The following is a 24,168-nucleotide window of genomic DNA, read 5'->3' on the forward strand; positions in this document are numbered from 1 at the left end:
CCCCCCCCCCCACCCCCCGCCCCCAACCCCCCCCCCCCCCCCCCCTTCCCCCCCCCCCCCGCCCGTAATAGCACCGTCGATGCATGTTCTCTGGCCTCCAACACGCTGCCACTCGCCCGCCCGTTGGACTTGCCTTTTATAACCCCTACCTTCCCCCCCCCCCCCAAGCGCCCTCGCCTCCCGCCCCTCCCTGGCGATCAGTGCATTGGACCATTTCAGATATATTGTCGTCTGCCCCGTGGAATCCTGCATCCGCCCAAATCTGACTCCTTCCGCTCCCTCTTCCTCTAGACCACCACCCCATAGCTCTCCCCCCCCGCTGGCCCGCCCGCTGCTCTCTCGCCCTCCCCCGTGGTTGCCGTGGCCCAGTGTAGTTGCGCTGCACTGTGATGGGATTTCCTTAAATCTCCCTTCGTTTTCGCTGCCTTCTTCTGACTGGCTCGGTCCCCCGTTCTCTCGTTTCCATCATGGTAGGCAGTTATACAATGCACGGCCTGGTTTGGAATTGCCAATTGTTAATGGGACGAACCTCCAGATGACCACCTACCAACTCCCTCACTCCCAGCCCGCCGGCGTGCGCATGCTGCAGAAGCCCACCAACTCCCTTCTGCTGCTTCCTGCCCGCTCCTCCATCCACCCGCGGCCGCTCTCTGATGCAACCGAGATTCTGGACACCGACTTTGAAGATGAATTCTCCGACGTCGACTCGCCCCGGCGAAGTGTAGAATCGGTATGCCCTCCCTCTATTCCCCGACTGATCATGCTGTGAACTGCCTCTCTAACCTGCAGTCAAAACAGCTGGGTCATGGCAGCTCAACGACCCTCTCCACGCCAGATGACCTGCCCACTCCAAGTGCCCTGGAAACGGCCTTCAGCCTGGGTCTGGAGTCAAGTAAGCCGGTCCAAGGGCCATCCGGGCCCCATCTCTTCCGGGCTTCTCTCGATGCATCCGTATCAGGCAGGCAGGACGACCATGACTGGCAGGTATCCATCTCGCCAGACACCATGGATAACGTCAGGACCTCGGCCATTGTTTTCAACGAGAAGATCTTTGATAACAGGCCGCCAGTCGACGATTTCAGGCCTGGTAGCGGCATGAGCATATCTCGCATGTCACCACACCAGGACCTGGCCGATGTTTATGCATGGACTCCAGCCCAGGTTGCAGAGTGGATGTACGAGGCGGGGCTCGAGGACATGGTCGTTGAACGCTTCATTGAAAACGACATCTCGGGCGCCGTGCTTCTGGACCTCCAGATCGAGGACCTGAAGGAACTCGATATCCAGTCTTTTGGAAAGCGTCACCGCCTGATGAACATGATTCAGAATCTTCGTGCTGGTGCTCCCACCAATCCAAACGAGATCTCGTCGCCTAGAGTGAGTCGATCCGCCTCTGTGAGAAGGGGTGGGAGCAAGGACTTCACTGGCCACTCCCCAGCTAGCGACAGAGATACCTCTCGTCAGCATCGACGAAACCGTGTGGTTTCAGAGAAGGACGTTATCTCTCCAGGAGAATCCGTCTCCATCGTTGCCATCGAACAGTTGATCCCCAAGCCACACAAGTGTTCCAAGGGAGAGAACTGCCCAAAATATCAAAGACGCCAGAGGAGAATTGCCCGCATCGCCAAAGAGTTCCCCAACGAATTTGCACAGGTCAGGGATGACCTCGTCTCCGTCAAACTGTCCAGCCCCGTCAAGGCAGACAACAATGGCATTCGACCACAGTCCGACGTCACCACCTCCGTCGTGGCCTCGTCTGATGTCCTCGGTCCTTCGCAGATGCCAGAACTCCGGCTCAACGCTGAGAATCTCAACGGCGTCCAGCCCAGGGATCCACAAGAAAACGTCCGGCAATTCCTGAGCTTCCAGCATATTCAGCATCACATCAGGCCTGAAGACGAGCAGCCTGCCTTGCAAATGTTTCCTCCACTCTCACCTCCTGTATCTTCATCGACACCCGCTCATATAGCCACCCAGCTTCACACGCTTCCGAGACTCGTCATCCCCCGAAGTGCGTCGGTGAATGCTGCTTACTCCCCGGACCGAACGATCACCCCTTATATGGGCTCACGACTCATGGGATCGGCAACTGCAACACAAGAGACGCACCCGTATCAATTCGACGGCCACGACGTCCTTCGTCAAGTGACCCCCTTTTCTGAGGTGGATGCTCCAGTGACTGCCATGCCCATCGATCCATTGGACCGCGATGTTTCACAATCCGTCCCGCCCAACATGAGATATGGTACTTTTCAATCGCCGGCTGCCGACCCAATCTACCGCCCGCAATCTGTACGACCGGACTACCATCGTCAACGGCCCTCATTTGCGACAATGGAGCCTCTTGCAGAAGATAGAGTCCTGCTGCCCATCAACAGTCCATCTGAGTTCAGACCTGCTCTCACTCCATTGCAGCCGCAACCAGCTGCGTTGCCAAACCCAACTGCCGAGCTTGCCCGGCCCGCCACAGGGACTCCAAAGGATCCGGATGTCTCGCACAGCGGGTGGATGAAGAAGCGAAAAACGAAGCTTCTTCGCCACGAATGGCACGACGCACACTTCACTCTCAAAGGCACCGTCCTTGCTATGCATAAGGACGAGCGCGACTCTCGAACCCTCGAGACAATCGACGTAGACGACTACGCTGTCGCCTGCTCCTCTCTGGCCAGCAGCTCTAAGATCACCGCCGCATTCAAGCGGTCGGCGCTGAAAAAGGCTGCCAGTCTCTCCCAAAGCGGATCGCACAAGGGGCTGGACGAAACCGCCTTCGCCTTCTCGCTGGTCCCCACTTCGGGAGAGAAAAAATCGCTCTTCCTCGGATCCAAGAGCCACCATTTCGCCGTCAAGACGCGCGATGAGCGGATTAACTGGATGCGAGAGTTGATGCTCGCCAAAGCCCTGAAGAAGGGCAAAGAAGGAGGCAATGAGATCGGCATGAACGGGAATATGATCTGAGTCGTCAATCCCCCTCTTTATGCCGATACCTTTGCCGCTTCTATGAACCCAACAGATCATTCTGTACATAATACCTCCTTCACTGCACCTAAATAAGGTGCAGGTGAACATTCCTTGGTTTTTCCTTAACGGAGGGTTTCACTGTCCTTTTCCCAATTGCCGACTCATAATGACTTAACGACGACATGACCATGTTTTTCGCGGTTTTCTTTCCTACTTTTCGATTTTTGACTAGCCATTGTGCAGAATACCCATGACCTCCCCTCCCCATTCATACTATTTTTCGCATTTTGGACAGCCGTTGCTTATGTTTTCTTTTTATGTTGTCCCTCCTTTTGCTGGGCTGATTACGTCGATTCCAGCGGAACATTTTCTTTTTTCCAATGTTTTTTTTTTCTGTTCTCCCGAGATATACCACACGCAAGTGTCTTCTGTTTCTGCAACAAAAAGAATTGCTGGGCATTCTTCTCTTGGATATATTAGCATAAGTCTGTTTATAACATTATACCCCCCAGGCGAAGAGTTAGGTTTGATTCAGGACTTGGGACATATAGTATGTAGGGAAATCCAGATAGCGAAGAAAAAAAAAAAGAAAAGAAAATACCAGAGCCATTCATTATGGACGCAAAAGCATGCTCCTACTATTCTTGAATTTTTTTATTTTGTCTTCTGTACTCTGTAGTGTAACGAGTAATTCTCTTCCGTCACCAACCCGCTGCGCGGTCAGAGCGCTGGGATGGCGGACACGTCGCTTCCCGCCCGCCGGCCCTTCTCAGTTGAGCCCTCGCAAAGAATATCACAGACAAAACCACACAGCTATCGGCGCGCTAGCTCAAAACAATCACAATCACATCACCACGACTCATCTCGACGGGGCGGCGCGGGCGTCTCGCTGGAAGGCCAGGGGCGGGGAAGTGGAAAAACGGGCAACGCCGACCGACTCTCTCCCATGACCCCTGACCCGCATTTCCAAAGAAACCCTAGGCTGGAGCCGGGCGTCAAGCAGGCTTGGCCCGCAAAGCTTTTTTCGCCTCGATATTTGGATTTTGCGTGTCTGTGTGATTTGCGAGCAGGGGTTTGGTGTGATTTCGGAAGTTGCTCCCTGGCTTAGAGGGCTGATTCGTTAATTGGAGTTTGGGAGTGTGCATTGGTGGATGGCGATGGTGATTGTGATTGAGTATTGATAGGTTTGAGCGTTGCTGGAGGGACCCGACCTGTCGCGAATCGCGATGGAATACGGAGCATGTACGAGGATAACAGGTAGTCAGCTGGTGAAATCATTTCAACGATGCTCTCTGCGCGAGTCACAGCGTCCCTTGCAAGACTGGCGTTTTGAGACGTGCTTCTCGTATCTCATCACTCGACTCCCGGGGACTTTCATGGCTTCTGCCAGCTCCCATTTCTGTGGCCAGGAAGCTTTTCGCGACGATGGAAGGTGCGCGCTACCCCGTGGCTGATGGCTTTCCCGTTTTGATGCATGCTGGGCTAGGATCACCCGGTCATCACTGCCATCAAGCATTGCTTGATAGTTCTTCCTTCTTGAGTTTTCTTGCGACTTTCTTTGGCTATTTTGATACCACCTATTGCCCCAGCAGTAATACCGCTGTACAGCTATTCTTTGAGGGAGGAGTATCCGGATGTGCTGGATTCAGCTCCCGTGCCTCCAGCAGTCTAGAAGCTAGAGGCAGGGACAGTTATGAATTTCTGCCCGGTAAACCTTTACCTTGGTCATTTTTCATTCCCACCAAACAAACATTCTTCCGGATTTGTGGACCACATTTCATGTTGATGGAAGTAATATCAATATCTACTTTCACTGGCCTTGGCTGAGTGGTGAAGGATGACTTCAAATCATACTTTTTTTAAGGGGCAGAATAAGGCGAAAGAGAACAAGAGCGAAAGATCTAGGGTTGTGGCTTTGGTGGTCATTTCAAAGCTGCAGAGTTTGGTCTAATGATCCACTGTTTTAGCCCTATTGATTTGGGTCCTAAACTGGAGTATCGTTTCCCAAGGCAGATGATCGGATAGGGGCTAAGAATGGTCAAGATTTGATGCAACTTTGATGCTAAACCAGTCACACGTCGTTGAATTCGTGAAGTTTTAAAAATTAAAGAATATATTACAAAAGATTTTCAGACAGCACTTCCCTATCAGCTCTCACTATTAACAACTCTGATAACAACTTTCCCAAGGCCGCCCTTGCCACTGTACACGATCTGGCAGGCCTTCCGCACGGCGTCAACATCTCTCAGGTCAGCAATGGTGCCAACCACCGTTTTCAGTTTCCCTTCCTCCACATACTTCCGCAGCTCGTCCAGATCGGCTCCGCTCGACTCCAAGAACATGTAGGAGTAATCCACACCATACCGCCGCGCACGGAACTTGCGGACGGAATCCATGACATTCAGCCCCATCCGGAAAGGCGCGGGTATGGAAGGCAGATGGGGCTGCCTCATCAACGACGAATTCTGCAGCTGTTCGCCCGACGGCACTGTCGCGATGGACACGATCCGGCCGGAATTGAGACGCATCAAGCAGAGATACTCCATGGATTGGCCGACGGTGTCGAATAGAAAGTCGACGGTGCCGTGTTCAATGACCATTCTCGGCTCGACTTTGGTGTAGTCGATGACTTTGAGAGAAATTAGCTGCTGTTTTTGAATGAATTTATGGGCGGGCCTTACCCTCATCGACTGTTCCCTCTCCCAGGAGTTCCTTGATTTTTGGGACTTTTGATGTTGAGACAGTGGTGATCACCTTTCCAGCGTGGAAAACGTGCTTTGCGAGCTGGCAAGCGAATAATCCGGTTCCGCTCACTGCCAAAGTCCTTTAGCTAAACACATCGGATGCAGGGCGTAAGAATAACATACAGCCTGATGGAACAAATACAGTCTTCCCAGCCAGATCTCCGTCATATTTTCTAAGCGCTTGGAGGGCTGTCATAGCCGCGAGTGGGATCGAAGCTGCATCCTCGAAGGACAATGAAGGCGGTTTGAGGGCGATTTCTTCCTCCGGACACCTAACAAACTCACTGCATGATCCTGCGGCCAACAATCTTGTTAGAGGAGCAGCCATGTTTGGCCAGGGCTGGAGCCCGTACCTTTTGCCGGCTCTGGTAATCTTGTATAGACTGCATCGCCAACTTTGCACCGGGTCACCTCTTTGCCTATCTCGGCGACTACACCAGCGCAATCATAGCCGATTTTAGAGGGAAATCTGGGTTTTAAGGGTATAAGCCAAAGTCACCGAAATGGGGATTGAACTCACGGCTCAGTGACCAGAAGCTTCATCATTCCATCGGCCTTTTTTACATCAACCGGGTTGATGCTTGCTGCGTGGACCTTGATTATCACATCTTTCGGACCATTCAGCTCGGGCTTTGGCAGCTCGGACACCTGGTACCCCGACGGGGGAGAGTAGGAATTGATGTGGAGAGACAACATTTTGAAATCTGCAGTTGTACGTACTGCCGTGGTGCTCGGAATATATAAGATTGCGATCCGCGATGAAACTTGATCACCAGGCGCGGCGGGACAACAGTCCTTCCGGCACATCTCCCGCCCACGGATCCAAAACCATCGCGAAATCGGTGATGTCACTAATCGTGGAAGTGTAATTGTTCCGTTCCCCGGATTGGCTGAAGAACACCCATCTTTTACCGCGGCATCTCAGACGAAGTGCAGAAAGTTCCGTAGCGTGCTTTTTGCATTGCACTATGCCCTTTTAAGGTTAGTTAGTTCATGAGGCTAGCCTCGTCGTGAGGTATGGAGTATTCCGTATCTAAGTTACAGACATAGTACTCCGTACTGAGTCCAAGTGCATGCGGGACGCCGTTCTTCGCCCTTCGTACTTATATTATAGAATGAGCACTTAGCAGCCCCTATCAAGAGTTAGAGTAGTGAACAAAGTGAGCAAGCTCTGCTCATATAGTTAACATTTATCAGTCTAAAAAGGTATACAATAGTTCGTTGACTCGATTGCAGTCTTGAAATCTATGAAAGTCATTAAACTGTGAACCTAGAGGCCGAAGAAATACAAGGCAAAAGAATTAGGGAATTCTAGATAATGCAACATCAGCAATTATATCTCGCCATAATAGCTAGGAATGATGGGTCCTGTAAAAGCTCAGTTGCCGTGAGTCGCTTTTCTGGGCAGTAGCTAAATCCCCGGGTTAGAATGGAGAGCACATCCCTTTGCTCGGCTGGATCAGCATCAGGGCGAAAATGTGCAATTTTTGCCGCAAGGGTATGTTTTGAATCAGGTGTTTTTGACTGATCATACCAGGAATCAAGCTTTTTAGAATGGACATAATGGCCTCGCCACTTTTCAGGAAGTGGCCCTAAACATCGGGCCATGCTAGATACAGCTCCTCCATCAAGCCAGGAAGAGATCGGTGAGTAGCCGAGATAAAGCTTTGAGAAGATAACCATGTAGCTCCACATGTCGCAGGCAAAGCTTGGGCGTTCTCCATGAAGTCGATCTGGGGAGCAGAATTCTAGAGGTGGATAGCCGTGCTGAACCGTAGAATCTCCAACTTTCATTGCAATACCAAAATAACCAAGATAAAATTCCTCAGTGCGAACATCCTTGGAGACTTCGAGAAGCATGACAAGTTCACCTTTCTTCCAGATATCAACATTAGGTAGGATTCATGTTATTTTTCTGCATTTGTGACTGAATGGTTAGCAATTTTTGAGAGTTTTCATGTTTCTGGCAGAGCTGGAACAGCGTTCATTGATTATTGAATGTAAGTGGCTCAAAGACCAAAATGTCTGAATTAATATGCATGATCAACAACTGATCTGATCAAAAAAAAGATTCCAGATGGATGAAATAATGAAAAAATTGCACAAAGTAGTACCCAGAGTACTGCTTCAAAAACCAGCTGTAGATCCATCAAAACAGATCAATGCAAATTGAAGAGACAACCAAATTGAGGAGCAGATCTGGTTCGACAGACAGTTCAAGTCACAAGATCTCCAATGATGTTTGAGTGGGCACCTTTCAGTATTCCATGACCTACGTTTATGCCTGTGAAACTATCAAGATGGAACAGAACAATAGGGAGTCAAAATTAAACAAAAAGGAACCCTCTTAACTACAAGAAAGCTATAAGCACGGTAATCCTTTGTGTCGACGAAAACATAAAGGCCCCCCACTGTGTCTGGCTCTTAGCCGTGGGACGCTGTATCCGGAAAGGTTGATTATCTCCTATGCCGGCCCAAATTGAAACCCAGCTTTAAGGGAATAAGACCAGTTGACAGCATGTAAAATTAACAATAATTCCTATATAGAGAACGTGGGTCTTTGCTGCCAATTTTTCGAAATCTTGTTGCATAATTGGGCCGATATTTCCAAGACTGCCGTGTCTTTTTGGCTTCAGGCGAGGTTTGTTTAGCCCAGACATCCCGCCGCTTGTCGGGACTTGAATACCAGGGAGGTCTCTCATCTTCGTAGTTGAAGTCATACGCAATGCTGAATCTCCACCATATCCAGTCAGCATCCACTGTGCCTCCCAGGTCAAGATGCTGTTCACCCCAATCAAGTGTCAGGTCCATGCCGTCAATAAGATCTTCGAGATCCACATCAGGATTTCCGTCCAGAAGACTTTGGGCAAATACTGGTAATGTGGGGTACGGAAGACCCATGGCGCTAAACTCAATGTTTGCCGGTGTGACATCTAAGTGGCAGGCTTCAGAGGGCATGAGAATGAAGAAGAGGCTCAACCAGCAAGCTTGAATCGGGGATAGGCAAAATCAATTCGCTCGGAATAGCTGAGGGCTGACCGTCGAAATGGAATGTAGCACTCAGGCCTCTCCCGAAATAGATCTGTTGCTTGTTCCAATTGTTCTGTGGGGAGACAAATATGCCAATCCTGAATCGCGATCAAGGTCAACGACTGGTTCAGTTCAGTACTAATGGACTGTCATACATGCATGATGCGGCCGGCACCATAGTATATTAGGGCGGATTCGGCCACTAGACAGCTAGGGATTTTTTCAGCGTGAAGAATATCTACCACCTCCTTGATCTCTGCTACCCCATTTCCTTTCGGACATTTATCAGTTGGATAACCCTGTACTGAGTCGTCGCAAAGCGGGGAAAAAGCGACGGCGGGATCATGGGGAACAACGGCTCGTCCTTTTTTTCGGGCAGCTGTACGCTCGACTGCAACGACCTCAACAATTTGGGCGGCTGGCTGAGGATTTTCAAGTTGTAAAGCCATAGGTGCGAGATTTGATGCAAACGATCGATCGACCAGTAGTCAGAAATAAGGAAAAGCAAAGTTAGAAAAGCTCAGCAAAAATATTAGATAGGGCGGAAGTCCTATGCAACAAGGTTGGACCTCCTTGACTCTTGGTATCGGGCGCTTGTTGGAATTTGGAACCTTCCAAATTCCCGAACTGTAAGTTGAATTACGGCACCGAAGGTTTTCCCTTGTGGGGCGCATCTGCAATCCAACCACTACGGCCTGGAGAGGAACGCAAAATTCGGGACAAAGCTAAGCCAATGTCACCAATTACCTGGAAACATAGCCATAGCGAAGCGAGAGTGTGCGCAGTAAAGATGACAAAAGGCCCATCGTCAAGTTCGCAAATGGCCACACCAAACCCCCATCCAGGCCGCCGCCGTTGAAACACATCCTGAAAGAGTGAAACCTTTGGCCCAAGTTCGCGCCATTTGTACTGGGGCGCAAGCTCTCATTGTCTGCTGGCTGTTGCTTCAATAGCTATGGAATTTGGGACGGACAGAAAGCGCCAAAGACAACTCGATATAGGGAGGCTAAAAACAGAGGTACTGCCGAGGAGAGTAGAAACCAAGCTCCAGAATCATGTCGATACCGAGGCCTAATCAATAGGTGTTCAGTGAACCAGAGCACATACGACCACAGGAAGTGGAATACAGGGCTTCCCGTCCGCTCAGCCGTACTTAAGCCACTTGCCGGCCGGCTAGTAGTTGGGTGGGTGACCACCAGCGAATCCCGGCTGTTGTATGTTTTTGTTTTTTTGCTCGTAGAGAAAGAAATTGATGGGCTCAATGATCATTGATATGAGGGCTGTTTGTTTCAATTGCTACGGAGTGGATAACTTCACTTCGAAATTGTAGCCAGCCGATCATCTTTAGCTATGAAAACATAACTAGTTCGTTAGTGGTTTCTAAGGGCAGGCTTGGGGGGAGGTTTAACTATGCAGGGCCTGGTGTGGGGGCCACCTTCAGGGCTGGTTTGGGGCCTTTGGGGAAGTGTGGAGCGTTAACCAGCTCGAGGCAGTGCTTGCGGTCTATTGTCTACATACGCGCGGAGGTTATCGTGCCACAAGTCAAGGCAGTAGGAAAAATGATGAGATTCTTGGGGCCTGGTGCTATCGAGAAGAGAAAATGATGAGAGCCTTCTTCAGTCAAAGAATCGCTATACAGCCATTCCCTTCTACAATCCTTTCCTCCCTGCGCCAAATATTTCCGAGGCCGGTTCCGATCCCATTTCCTCCTCGCTCTCCAAACCTGTTCCCATTCAAAACGCGTTACTCGACTATGGCGCCCGAAGAACGAGATCTGTTCACGTACACCTCCGGTCGCTATCTTTACAATGAAAAACTTCGGCTTATCGAGAGGCATGTTGAGTTTAATGTTCGTGCATTGAAGAGCATTGCCGCCAGATCTGTAGGTCGAGAGTCGGTCACGGGCATCACCAAACTTGCGGAGGGGGGATTCAACAGGGTTTTCCTTCTCACAATGAATGATGGCTTTGAAGCCATCGTGAAGATACCCTACCTGCATACAGTCCCAAAAATGTTTACAACTGAGAGCGAGGTTGCTACCTTGGATTTCCTGCACTCCAATGGCATCCCTGTTCCCAAAGTCTATTCATGGTCTTCCAAAACAGACAATGAGGTTGGCACTGAGTATATCATCATGGAGAAAGCATCTGGAAAGCCTCTGACAGACTGCTGGTTCAATCTGTCTGCCAAAGAAAGAGTAAATTTGGTTACCAGCTTTGTTAACATTGAGAAAAGGCTTTTCTCATTCCGTTTTGGTGCACATGGGAGCTTGCATTATAAGAAGAATTTGCCGCAACATCTCCAAGCCAATTTATATGCCCCTGGATCTCAGGCTGATGGCGATGCTGCAAGCCGGTTTTGCATTGGACCCATCGCGGATTACACCTTCTGGCGTGGAAGACGAGCAGACTTTGATATACATCGAGGGCCATGTTAGTATTGAATTCTCTTCAATCATAATTTGTATTTGACTTACCACTACAGGGGTGGATCACCGTGAATATCTTCATGATGTTGGCCGGCGTGAGTTAGAGTGGACGAAGAAGTTTGGCAACCCTCTCAGAAATGACTTTCCTCATTGCATTTTATTGCCATCAAAGGCTCATCCAGACACGTATATTGATCTATTGGAGAAGTATTTGCTACTTGCTCCTTATCTTTTACCACAGGACCCTAATAGTCCTCTAAATCAACCCACCCTACGTCACCCAGGTACGTATGCGCTCCTCGTATCTTTACATTCAGGCTAACTTCTCATAGACCTCAATCCAGGCAATATTTTCGTATCTGACACATGCGAAGTATCTTGTCTCATTGACTGGCAGTATACAGCCATCCTTCCACTTTTGTTGGTATCAGGCAACCCACCTATGTTTGATAATCCTGACGACGAGCCTCCAAAAAATTTTGATAAACCATCTCTCCCACCGGACTATGAAAATTTACGTGCTGATGAAAGATCCCAAGCCGATGAGCTGCACCGGCGGAGAATGTTATTTTGGTTATACATGATTTTTAATGGGAAAGATAACAAGCCTCACCTTGATGCCCTCCGGCACCCACTTGCGATGCCTCGGCAACACCTGGTAGAACGAGCCGGACATCAGTGGACTGGAAATACAGTCACTTTGAAGGGTGCAGTTCTTCGTGTTGTCATGAACTGGGATCTAATACTTGGAAGAAAAGCCGGGACTGTCAAATGCCCTGTCTCTTTCGACGAGAAAGAACAAGAGGAATTCTTTGAAACTGAGGATAAGTGGTTTAAAGCAAATATTTTGGTGGAATACTGGCGATCTCTTCTGGATAATGTGAGCCAGGATGGCTGGGTGCGGAACGAATCATACGACAAGGTGGCTGCGACCAACCAGAAGCTCAAAAAGGAGTGGTATGCAGAGGCAGAGGATGATGATGACCGCCTTTGTGTGGAGCAGCATTGGCCTTTCCAGGATCATGAAGAGGTCGATTGAGTGATGATGCACTTCGGGGTGCATGAGTAATACTAGCATACGAATCGCATCTGCAGTCAAGTTTGAAATAGATACCCATTTCCTCTCGTATTTTGAAGATGTTGAAATTGCCTTTGTCGCAAAGTCTCCATTCTGACACCCGGTTCCATAGAGATATAGAATGCTACGAGCGGAGCCCACTCACTACGTTCGTTAGTTCTAGAGTACTGTTATGATAGGTATTTGAGCACAGAGTACAGAGTAAAGCACTCACGTAAAGTAGGCCTAGGGCTGTCTCTCTGTAGGGGCGCACTAGATGGAAGGCTCGTGGAATGGAGAAATATGTAATAGGAGCACATTGCGACTGGTGGCGTCGTTTCTGCGTGACGCTTCAACGCCCTTAGAGAGTCAGGTAAATCGCACCCCTGGTTGCATCAGCTCTCTATATATATCCTCAAGGACCTCTCGCTTCCTTTTTCTATCCTCCTCTTCATTTTCTTGTTCCTCCTCTTCTTCCTCATCTTCCTCCTCCACTCTCGAAGCCCAACAACGTATTTTCCCATCTCCGTGCGCCGAAAACAACTCCAACCCCTCCCCAGATCCACCGTTTCCTCGCCAGGCGAGTGCATTTATGCGCGCCGCAGTTAGAGCCGAAGGTTTACCAATGGCACGCATTCTCTCGCGTGACGGTACGCCGGGCACCTTTAGATGCAGGATATGCTCACCCTCCCCACGGAGGCCGAAAAAGAATATCTCGCCGCGGTCGTCAGGGTCAGAATAGTTTGGCCAGATGAAAATAGGCCCAGTCTCTGGGAAGGTAAGGTCGTGGTCGGGAATAATGAGAGGTGCACGTTCAACTAAGTGCAGCGATGCGCTATTGCGGATCCTTGGACCAAAATGCATGAGCGTATTTGCGCCAGTGTTTGCATCCCAGACGCGTAAGCGGGAATCTTGGCCAGAGGTGATAATGTAGTTGCCAAGTGGACTCCAGCGTATGCCAGTAACGGCGCCATTGTGAGCACGAGAATCCTTTGTGAAGGGATCGCGAGCTTCGAACGTACGCGGGGCAGTGCGGGGTGCGACAACTCCGATGGCATCATCCATATCTAATGAGGCGACGGCAGACTTTCGACTGCCACGGCGAATGTCAAATATTAGACAACGATTATCTTTTGAAGCAGATGCAATGAGATGCCCATTATGGGGGGCCCATTCAACAGATAAAACCGCGCCTGTGTGTCCAGGTAAAGAGTGGATGGAGTGTCCGGAGCGAAGGTCGAGCAATCGAACGGCCTTATCAGATGTTCCAACACCAATGATAAGGTGATTTGCCGGGTTAGATGACAAGGAATGAGAGTATGGTATGCGATTGAGAGTGAAAGTGTGAACTGGCGTAATTTCTGATTGACCGAGTGAAGAAATTTTAAGAGTCGTGTCGTGAGAAGTAGTCAAGATTGTCGATGGGGTGGGATCGAAGGGATATACTGACATCGATGTCAACATACGAGTGTGTGCCTCTGTGTTTGTGGATCTAACTCGCATTAGTCCCTGGTGTCTTCGGTGCAGATTCAACGACAAACCTGGAAAGGGATGCAGTGGATCTATGAAGATGACTTAAGTTTGCTCCACGACTATCCAAATCCCATAAGTTAACGGAAGCATCTGCACCTCCTGAGAGCAGACTGTAGCAGATCACATTAGAGAGCCATGTCTTCGTGATAGGTGCACGGAGTATACGAAAGAGAAATCGTACAAGCGCTTCTCATTATGGTCAATAGCTAGCACATTCGCCCCTGTTTTATGCGCCCATACTTCACCATGGCCAGGCTCGTCCGCGTCACTTATTTCCGAGGAATCATCTCCTACTGATGGTGGAGGCGCGCTGGAGAACCGAATCCCAGGCGCTGGAGCAAGGCATTGCAACAGTCGAGCGCATTGCGCAGTATGGAAGGTGAAAGGAGTTATAGATCCTTGAGATCTATTAAGAAAATATGAATTCATTCATCAGTATGCCCCACGGCCCTTTGTAAGGGGAATGTCTTTCACAAGAGCTGTATGTAGGTACTCGTTGGGTTTCGTCTTGTTGTCTAAGCGCCTGCTATGAGGCGGCTAAATATATCATCGGCCTCGGATCAACCAGCTCCGCATGCCTAGTTTTAGTTCGCGACTAGATAGTTAACTACTCCGTACTCCGTACAGAGAAGCTTAAGACAGGATTGAAGCTGTGGAGATCCACAAACTTTTGTGAAATCTTGTTGCGATGCCTCAAGACGAAGACAGTAATATTTCAAAGTCAGTACAAGAAGACCATGCTCCATCAATCTCTAAAAAACGCTGTGCAACTCTTTACGATGCCGTTGCTGGTGCGGGATCCTGCCTATATTTCTCGTGGCCTTTTAGGCTTCTAACTTTTTTCAAAAGGGCGGGTGTCAACTGAGCATTTTACCGGCGCACCTGCTCTGAACGATTTCGATAGTCTACCAAGCACGCGTACCGCTCTTCGACCAGAGGAAGTCCTATTTCGCCGACTGCACGCGCCTGTGCGGTACGAAGAAGATGATATATACTTTGCCAATCGACATCTCCCCCCTGATCAGACCCTACCAGATTCGGATTTGCTAAAAACGCTCCATACATATACCTCAGACCTTTATGCTAGTATGACTTCAGATAATGGCCACGCAGGCTGGTTGAGTATGGACGAAACTGCTCTCATTGCACTAGGGATTCTGCTGGAAGAAACTGCCACCGAGGCCCTGGGAGAAACCGGCGACATGGTGTTTGTTGAAGGGGAAGAGGTGACTGATGGTGAAGCATCTGGTTATGAATCGGAGGCCAAATCCTTGTCTAAGGGACGCTCTATATCAGCTTCGCCCTGGCCCGTGGATGAAGATACTAAAAAAGCAAGGGTGAGGGGTTTTGGGCTCACGGAGGAGGATCTGGCTCTTTCAGAGGCTAGAAAAAACAGGAAAAAAGTGAAGAGATCTCGGCCAACGAAGAGATAATGTACAGGTATGCACCTCTGATGCAGCTAGCCTACTTTCAGCGGGTATCTCGCCAGAGATGGTTTCGATGCGCGAATACATTCCCAAACCGGCAATTCGGTGTGTCCACTGTTCCAAAAAGGGGAATGTTGAGCCTCATCACGCGCTTCCTCGTACGTACCTCCTCCGATTAGACGACTGAACCTCCTATCTCAAGTAATCCGGCAGAAGAACGATTTCTTTCATTCTCAGACACAATGGTGAGTGCCATTCGTGATTAGCGATGCAATTCCATTAACACACTCTCTAGGGTCCACCGAAATCTCTTCCACCTGCTGCCAAACAAGCACTGATCTTGGCTCATCTCCGCTCGACACGGACCTGCCACACGCTTAAAGACCTTGAAAAAATGCTTCCATCTGTTGCATCCATTAATGCTATGCAAGTGAAAGACTATATCCAAGCACTAGCAGACGACGGTAAAATACACGTTGAGAAAATTGGCAGTGGAAACTGGTATTGGGCATGGGCTGGGGAGGAAAGAAAAGCGCGTGAGAAGGTACGGAATGCATTAGCCAGCGACTTGGAAAAGGTCAATAAGTCAGTCTCCGATTTAGAGGGCAAAGTCTCTCAAGCAAAAGAGGAGGCTGGATTTGGCCAAGGTGCAGAGGAGGAGGCAGAACGAGCTGGACTGCTGTTAAAAAAGCAAGCCTTAGATGCAGAGGTTTCGAGCCTAAACAGGGAACTGGATCAGTATATAAATGGTAGAGCTGGTGGAGGGGTTGATATGATGGAGGCTGATATTAAGCGCTGCAAAGGGGAAGCTGAGACGTGGACGGATAACATTTACATTCTGGAGGAATACTTGAAGAAACTCACTGGTGGTGACAGGGAAATCCTCGAGGCATTGCAGAGAGAATGCTTTGGTACTGAGTACATCGAAGGTGAAGGATTGCGTGAGTTGCAACTATGATTCAGCATTGGTGCTTTTTTTTATCTCTACTGGTACTGAGTTGTTGTTTATACTACACCAATCCGCCTCGTTTATCAGTTTCAATTACTTACAGCAATGAGGCGTTTTTCATTGGGTATCATTTCCAAGCTCCATGGACCGCTGTTATAGACAACTACACGCTCAGCATGTTTACCAACTCGATATTTTCGATGTCCCATAGGCTCGCTTCAGACCGTTCACTCATGCCTCTTTCTAATCGCCATCTATCACCCGACCAAATAGCCAACAAACTACAGTATAGTCGTCCATTCTGAAGATAGTAGTAGTACAGGTGCGAGTACCGCATTATGGTATTCAGGTAGATATCAATTTCGTACCGTTTATTCCGTTATTCACGTGCATGGCTACACTACCATCCCAGCATCTAACAGGCGAGATCCTGCGATTACATCCTTGAGCATTTTATCTCAGCTCACAGTTCCTGGGCCGAGGGAGGCGTCTTCTTGGGCGTAGTCGAGCTGTTGCCCAGCTGTTGCTTCCAGAAGTTACCCCACATCTCGAATCCCCGGTAATTATTATTATTATTATTATTCATTATAGTCTTGTGCAGTCTGAGACTATGAAGACTACCTGCAAGCTGTCTTGCAGGATTTAACTAAGTTACAAAAACAATGATCAGAGACATGATCATAGACAAATTAACAAATGAAAAACATACAATAGTGTCAGGGCAGTAATTTATGTCTTTCCTTCACAGAAATTTGAAAACAAATAATAAGATTGTAAGTGAGATCTTTAAAGATACTCAGTCTGTTTCATTCAGAAGTCATCTTCTGATGACTATTCCAGTTTGTTTAAGAAACTTTCCCATTCATTTCAAACCCAATTCAGTGTTAAATAGAAACTTAAGTGACAGTTGTGGAATTTTAAACTCTTTCAAACACTGTTGTCTGTCATCTTTCAGACTTAAATAATTCATGAGCAAATGTTTTGGTGTTTCTTTGCAGCCACAATGTCTGCAGATTTTCCTATCATGATTTGGTAGTCTTATTAAGTAAGAACCAAAGTAATCATGACCCAATTTCAACTGAATAATTGTTGACCAAATCTGTTTGGAAAATGAAAGTGAACAAACTTTTCACTTTGATTTTGAATTGAATTGAGAGTAGTGATTTACATCACTTTCATTTTCAAAGATGTGTTTCAGTCATTCAAGCATTGTCATTTCTTTAATTTGTCTCTTGATGTAAGCAAAGAAAACATACTTTTCAGCACAATCTTGTCTCAATTCAGTTGCTTTCTTTGCAGCAATATCAGCTTCTTCATTGCCAAAGATGTTCATGTGAGCTGAAATTCAGTGAAGATGACACTTAATGTCTTTAGACTCAAGTTGTTTAGCAATTTTTCTAATTGATTCAATGTAGAACAGTTCAGTTTTCATATTCTGTGCATTGAGTCTCTGAATGGCAGCTTGACTGTCAGAAAACACTCATAGTTCTGAAAAGATTCTTGAATTTGAAAGAGTCAAAGCTGTGGGGATTGGGTGGTTGCAGGTAATGTGGCAATGGCTTACAGCCTTTGTAAATGAGGTTAGGTTGAGTGAGAAGTGGTTATGAAGGGATCTAAGCATGAGAGAGAGAGATAACTTGTATTACTACAACAGTATCTAGAGTCTCTAGATATATTGTCACTGATCTTTGTAAAGAAGCATCTGTGGCAGATTTTGTGTGCTCAGCTTTGCTAGTGTGATCATGTGATCAGTCATGAAGTTTATAAATTTCAGATGTCATGAAGCATGATTATCTAAGCATCAAGAAGATTTTACAAATCTCTTTTAGATGATGGAATGAATGTAAGAAGATCACAGCACAGAGTCTTACAGATTCTCTTCTCTTCACAAGTCTTGATTTTTAAGACATTGATGTGATCAAGATCACAGTGAGAGTGACAGCTTCACTGTGATTGTAACAATTTTGTACAAAATCTCTTTTTGATGTGATGAATGTAAGAAGACTGCAGCACAGAGTCTTAATTCAATCTTAGTTTCTAGATGTAGATGTGACAGTAAGATCACAGCAAGAGTGACAGCTTCTCTGTGATTGTAATATAGTTGCTGTAGTGACTGTCATTTTTCATGATTCATCTAGTGATAATCAGTAATTTTTTGAATATAAATATCTCTTTCTTGATCTTCTTTCTCTCTCTCTTTCTTTTTCTTTTTCAACAACATTCTTCTTTATTTTAATAAGAGTTCTAGACAAGCATTCTCTTCTTGATGATTATAAATCTTGAGAGACTTCATAAAGGCTTTTCTCAGTGCTAATACATTATGCAGAGAGATAATTTGTCATGTCTCTCTTTCATTTAAATTAAGATGTCAAAATGTGAGCAATAATGACTCAATAAGTTTGGGAATAAAATCTCAATCAGTCATCATTTAAGATTCTCTTCAGAGACAATGCAAGAGATGTCTTCAGAATCTTCTACTCTATCTGAAGTAGAGTTCTTAACTACTGTCATTTCTCAAGAAAATTAAAGTGAAGAAGCATCATTGCTGTTGATTTTCATTTATGCAACAGAGAGTTATGTCTCTGAAGACTTTGAGATCTCTTTTCAGACATCACAGCTCAGTCAGTCTGATTCTGATTATGATGATGTAAGTGATATTCTTTCATTTCTTCTTCTTTTAATGCTTCATAATTACTTTTACAAAGTCTGAAATATTCTTTATGAAGTGTTTTCTCACTCCATAATTCTCTTTTCTGTGTGCATGGCTGATGGCATATTCAGAGCACTAATATTTAAGCTTAATGAAAACACTCAATGATGTCTACTGTGTCTAGTAACAATTCTTTTTTGACTACTAGCTCTGTTGTCTTAGTTGATCAGATCTTGAGAGAGAGTGATCATTCATCTCTCAAATCTGAAACTCTTGTTGATAATGTGTCACTCTGTTTTTCTTGATCTGATCTGTTTCTATCACATTTATGTTCTCAGTCTGTGTTCTTTTCTATGCTGTGTTCATTCTCTAGCATTGATTCTGTCTTCAATACACTCAAGATATGTTGAGTTGCTTCATAACATGACTTATAAGACAGTTTCTGCTTTGTAAATTCATTTATAAAGTGATATTGAGAGTCTCAGCTAATGCTTTTTCTTTCTTTAGAAGTCAGTCTCATCAACTTCTTCTCTATCTGCTGTGTCTGCTTCTGCTTCTGCTTCTGCTTCTCTGATCTCTGCTTCAGCTGTTAACTTGTCAGTCAGAACACTGATTACTATGAGTCATCTTTCACTCTTAATTTCAGATCAGAATTCATCTAATTGTGAGAGATGACTTCTTGCTTTCTCTCTTCTTTGATCTGCAACTCTTACTGATCTAACAGACTCTGTTCAACTGAGAGATAGAGTCCAGCTTCAGAAAGAAGTTCTGATCATCATGACAGATAATTATTCTCAGCAGTCATGTACAGCATGTCAGAGTAACTTAAATTCTTCATTGAGACAGTGTGTCACAAATTCTCTTGATAGAGACAGATGTAATAACTGTGTCTATCAGACACACAAAACTTATTCTTTCAATTCTTAGAGTTGTCTTTTTGTTTTCTTTCTTTTGTTACTGTGAACTTTGATCACTAATAGTCTAGTTTTCTCTTTCTCTTGTGAGCTTCAGTCATTAATAGTCTAGTTCTTTCTTTTATTTTAGAGTAAATTCACTACTTCTGCTTCATGAACTACTTCTTGATAGTTGTAAATGCTTTTACAGACTGAGTTTTCTTCTAAATTGATTCACTACTCAGACCACTGCTCTTCTGCTTCATAAATCAATCTCTAACTGCTTCATAAATATCTTTACAAATCTAACAAGATCTCTCTAAGTGCACATTCTCAGAATACAACATAGATCAGACTTGTCTGAATGCTTTTTATGAAACTCAAACAGCTTCTTATCTAGATGTCTTACATTCTTTGAAGACTCTTAAGTTCTTTTCTCATATCTCTGCCACTGCACAAGATATTCAATTGCTCAGTTATTCTTACAGAAGTCAACAATCTTCTGTATCTGATACTCTTGCTTTACAGAAAATGTCTCATGAATTGAGTGATGTGATTGACTATTCACTTTCTCCCATTTCTTATGTTTGATTAAGAGAGACACATGAAACACATTGTGTACTCTCAGTTCTGATGATAGTTTCAATCAATAGATTTGGAGTCTCAATTTTTCCACAATTCAGCATGATCTGTGCTGAAGAACATCCAACTTCTTGCTAAAATGCATTATTTTAATGTTACAAAGATCTAATCACATCTGATCATCTTTGTAAAATGATACTGCAGTATGTTTCTTGTCATAGTAGCTCTTTTAATAGACTTGTGTCTTTATAAGACTCTCTTAAGTCATCTTATGCAGCTCTTTCAACTGATCTGTCAGTTTATAAGACTCAGTTGTGACTGACACTAATATTTCTGCTCTCAGAAAATCCATCTGCAGATGACTTATCATCAAAAGCTCAAAGAGACTCTTCTCTGTTGAGAATTGTCTAGAGTTGTTGTAAGTAAACTCTGCATGAGACAATTTCTCAACTCAGTTATTTTGTTCATAATTGATGAAGCTTTGTAAGTACTGTTCAAGAGTACTATTCAGTCTTTTAGTCTGATCATCTATTTAAGAATGAAATGCTGTGCTTATTCTTCTATCAACTTTAAGAAGATATAACAGATCTCTTCAGAACTCACTTGCAAATATTGATTCACAGTCAGAGACTATGCTTGAGAGAAGTCCATGCAATCTGACTAGCTCATGCATAATCAATTCAGTAAGTTGTTCAGATGTCAGCTCTTTTCTAACTGAAACAAAGTAAGACATCTTCATAAACTGATTCATAATGATCAGAATACAGTTGAATTTCACTTTCTCAAAATTCTGACTTGATGGAAGATCTGTAATCACATTCATTGTGATGTATTCTCAAGACTTTTTGAAAATTGACAAAGAAGACATCTCTTCTTGTGATTTCATCTGAATCTGTCTGAATCTCAAGCAAACATCACAGACATCAACACATTCTTTTACAAGCTTCTTCATTCTTGATCAATAGAATCTGCATGCTAGCAGTTTATAAGTTCTTTCACTCACAAAGTGACCCACCAGAGGTAAATCATGATGTCTTTTAATCAATTCAATTCACAGAACTTCACTTGTGAATATATAGAGATGTTCTTTCATAAAGAGACAGTCTTTCTTCTCTGTTCAGTTTGTGAACTTAATTGAATCTAACTGAAGACTTTTTCTAATCTCTATTGCATGATCATCATCAGCAAGCATCTCAGATAACATTATCATTAGATTCAGAGATGCAGTTTCTTATAAGTCTGTTTCATTCAGAGCATCACTGAGAATGAGCTGCTTGACATCTCATAACTCATTCTTAAATCTTTGAATATTGTGAGTATCATTCAGAAGCAGCTTTACATAAATCTGTTCTGATTCATAACATGTCTTTCTGTTCACAGAGTGCACATTTCTGTTAGGCAAGACATGTTCTGAGTCTTTCTTTTCAGCTCACTGATCAGAACAGATCAGCATGAAATGAAGCTGTTCAGCTACTTCACACTCTTGAATATTCTCATATCTCAATGCTTCAGTATAGTCTGATCTTCACAAAGAATCATCTGCTGAATTCTTTGATTCTTTCACATAATCAATCTTAAATCAGAAAGCTGACAGCTTCTGAATTCATCACACTTGTCATCTTGACAACTTTTGTGTGATTTCAAAATGTCTGAGACTGTTATGATCAGTCAGAACAGAAATGAATTGAATTGATCTCTTCAGTCAGCATTTTTATTGACAGAATGACTCAACTATGGTCAGCAATTCTTGATCATGAATGTCATAGTTGTATTCAGCTGAAATCATCTTTCTTGAATAGAACTCCACTGATCTTCACATGCCATTCTTCTGTAGCTGAAAGAGAATTTCACACACAGCAAATTCAGATGCATCTGTTTTCAGCTTAATTTTTTTCTTTGAATTAAAGTGATATATCACCACTTGCTTCATAAATGTCTTCTTTAAGTTATAGAAGAATTTACAAGTCTCTTCTGTGAGAAAGCTGAATGAACTGCTCACTTCTTCACTTCTTCTTCTTTTCTTTCTGAATTGCTTCTTCTCTGACTTTCCACCCTTTAACATGCTAGTCAAACCAAGCACAAGCTTGGAGAACTTGAGAATGAACTGTCAGTAGAAGTTAGTGAATCTCAGAAAGATTTAAATATTCTGACAACTCTTGAACTCTGATCAAGAAATGATCATGTTCATTCAGACTTTTTTCATTAAGACATCTTCTGGCAATATCACATATCTCAGAAAGTCTATCTCTGTAACACTGAACTGGCACTTGAATCTCTTGCAATAGAGTCTGATCTCTTTCAGTGTCTTGAGCACTTTACAAACATGTTCAGTGTGTTCTTTCTCATTCTCAGAGTACATCACAACATCATTCAGATACATCATCACAAAGACATCTAAGTACTTTCTCAGTGTCTTGTTGATGTATGACTGAAATGTCACTGATGCATTTGTAAGTTCAAATAAAACCATCTGATATTTAAACATTTTCAGTGAAGTTCAAAAAGCTGTTTTCCATTCATCTCTCTTTTTTATTTGTAAATGATGATATGCATTCTTCACATTCAGCTGGATATAGATCTTAGCTTTTCCAATCTGATTCAGAATGTCTTTAATCAGTGGGAGTGAATATCAGTTCTTTACTGTCTTTGAATTCAAGTTCTGATAATTCACACACATTTGTAACCCCCCATTCTTCTTCTTTGCAAATAGAATGAGTGACTCAGCTGATGATCTGAAAGATCTGATGAATTCACTTGACAAGATGAAGTTGACATACTCTTGTAAAGTCTCTGTCTCTGTTTCTGAAAGTCAATAAATGGGGCCAAACTTTGGCACTGCCCTCAGCAACAACTCAATGTCTAGATCATTCTCTCAGTGAGAGAGCAAGAAAGCATCTTTTGCATCACTAAATGCATCAATTAAATCTTTATAACTGTCTGGTATCTGCAGATTCACATTCATGATGGTGACTTGTTCACTTTTACAAACTCTCATTACATAGAAGGGTTTACCACCATCAACAAGTTCATTTAGAGAAACTGACTTGATTTTTGTCATAGAGTCTAATCCACCCTGCTTATGAAACTCAAGTGACAGATTTTCAAATGAAACAACAGAATCATGATGATGTAGTCAGAAGAGATCTAACATTATGTTCTCAGATATATCAGCAATTAATACTTACTCATTAAACATCTATCAATTATTCATAGTATCTTGTGTCTCAAAGAAAATGTTTGTAATTTCTTCAGATACTAACTTTAAATGATTCTTTTCTGCAGTCTTCATCTCAACATTCATTTTATGAATCTTCAGACCCAGTCTTACTGCAAGCTTCAGATTTATGATCAGAAAGAAACATAGTGAGTCTGCTGCAGCAGTTCACTTAACTTCTTTTTCTACTTCAGAGTTATGAACTCTGATAAACAATGTGATTGAAAGAACAGCTTGTAGCTCAGACAACTTCAATTGCTTGATATTCATTCTATCTACAGACTGCTCCTCAAATCTCTATTTCTTCTTTGACTTAATGCACTTATTCACATAGTGATCAGTCTCATCACAATTGTAGCAAGCATTCTTATCTGATTTTTCACTCCACTTTAAATTTGTAAACTGAAAATTGAAGATTCTCTGATGTTGGTTTTCTCTCTGTTACAATGAGATTCAGATCTTGTTTCTATAACTCTGATCTCATGGTCCACAGGCTCAATTTGAATAGGATGGTGTTCCACCACAGTTGGTATTTGTCTCTGAGGTGAATTATAACTTTGAGTTGGGAGTGAAGCTTTTGACACTAAATTGTAATTGCATTGTAACTGTCTGAATCTTGTTCAGTTTCTCTGGGAGATCCTTCTGTTCATTCAGCTTGTTGCACATAGATTTGTCATATTGTCATAGGAAAAGATGTTTGATG

The 24,168-nt window shown here is 44.6% G+C and overlaps 7 protein-coding genes across 7 annotated transcripts; 3 read left to right on the forward strand and 4 right to left on the reverse strand.

The window, feature by feature from the left end:
• Positions 1-467: 467 nt before the first annotated feature.
• LOZ57_003124 (uncharacterized protein) lies at positions 468-2,955 on the forward strand (the record flags this gene model as incomplete). The annotated part of the gene is made up of 3 exons (XM_049252178.1): positions 468-470; positions 536-730; positions 790-2,955. The coding sequence occupies 3 exons, from the start codon at positions 468-470 to the stop codon at positions 2,953-2,955; spliced, it is 2,364 nt and encodes a 787-aa protein (XP_049108682.1).
• A 2,150-nt stretch (positions 2,956-5,105) lies between these two features.
• LOZ57_003125 (uncharacterized protein) lies at positions 5,106-6,398 on the reverse strand (the record flags this gene model as incomplete). The annotated part of the gene is made up of 5 exons (XM_049252179.1): positions 5,106-5,587; positions 5,640-5,771; positions 5,826-5,996; positions 6,056-6,171; positions 6,223-6,398. The coding sequence occupies 5 exons, from the start codon at positions 6,396-6,398 to the stop codon at positions 5,106-5,108; spliced, it is 1,077 nt and encodes a 358-aa protein (XP_049108683.1).
• Positions 6,399-7,028: 630 nt separating this feature from the next.
• Positions 7,029-7,690, reverse strand: LOZ57_003126 (uncharacterized protein; the record flags this gene model as incomplete). Its single annotated transcript, XM_049252180.1, has 2 exons — positions 7,029-7,577; positions 7,682-7,690. 2 exons carry the CDS (start codon positions 7,688-7,690, stop codon positions 7,029-7,031), a joined length of 558 nt encoding a protein of 185 aa, XP_049108684.1.
• A 538-nt stretch (positions 7,691-8,228) lies between these two features.
• On the reverse strand, positions 8,229-9,181 carry LOZ57_003127 (uncharacterized protein; the record flags this gene model as incomplete). The annotated part of the gene is made up of 3 exons (XM_049252181.1): positions 8,229-8,635; positions 8,683-8,830; positions 8,888-9,181. 3 exons carry the CDS (start codon positions 9,179-9,181, stop codon positions 8,229-8,231), a joined length of 849 nt encoding a protein of 282 aa, XP_049108685.1.
• A 1,304-nt stretch (positions 9,182-10,485) lies between these two features.
• LOZ57_003128 (uncharacterized protein) lies at positions 10,486-12,199 on the forward strand (the record flags this gene model as incomplete). The annotated part of the gene is made up of 3 exons (XM_049252182.1): positions 10,486-11,164; positions 11,217-11,444; positions 11,493-12,199. 3 exons carry the CDS (start codon positions 10,486-10,488, stop codon positions 12,197-12,199), a joined length of 1,614 nt encoding a protein of 537 aa, XP_049108686.1.
• A 387-nt stretch (positions 12,200-12,586) lies between these two features.
• Positions 12,587-13,998, reverse strand: LOZ57_003129 (uncharacterized protein; the record flags this gene model as incomplete). Its single annotated transcript, XM_049252183.1, has 3 exons — positions 12,587-13,709; positions 13,759-13,860; positions 13,991-13,998. 3 exons carry the CDS (start codon positions 13,996-13,998, stop codon positions 12,587-12,589), a joined length of 1,233 nt encoding a protein of 410 aa, XP_049108687.1.
• Positions 13,999-14,438: 440 nt separating this feature from the next.
• On the forward strand, positions 14,439-16,135 carry LOZ57_003130 (uncharacterized protein; the record flags this gene model as incomplete). Its single annotated transcript, XM_049252184.1, has 5 exons — positions 14,439-14,541; positions 14,600-15,087; positions 15,147-15,190; positions 15,380-15,422; positions 15,473-16,135. The coding sequence occupies 5 exons, from the start codon at positions 14,439-14,441 to the stop codon at positions 16,133-16,135; spliced, it is 1,341 nt and encodes a 446-aa protein (XP_049108688.1).
• Positions 16,136-24,168: the final 8,033 nt, after the last annotated feature.

This window comes from Ophidiomyces ophidiicola (assembly GCF_022830035.1).
Source record: "Ophidiomyces ophidiicola strain CBS 122913 chromosome Unknown scaffold_10, whole genome shotgun sequence".
Classification (NCBI taxonomy): domain Eukaryota; kingdom Fungi; phylum Ascomycota; class Eurotiomycetes; order Onygenales; family Onygenaceae; genus Ophidiomyces; species Ophidiomyces ophidiicola.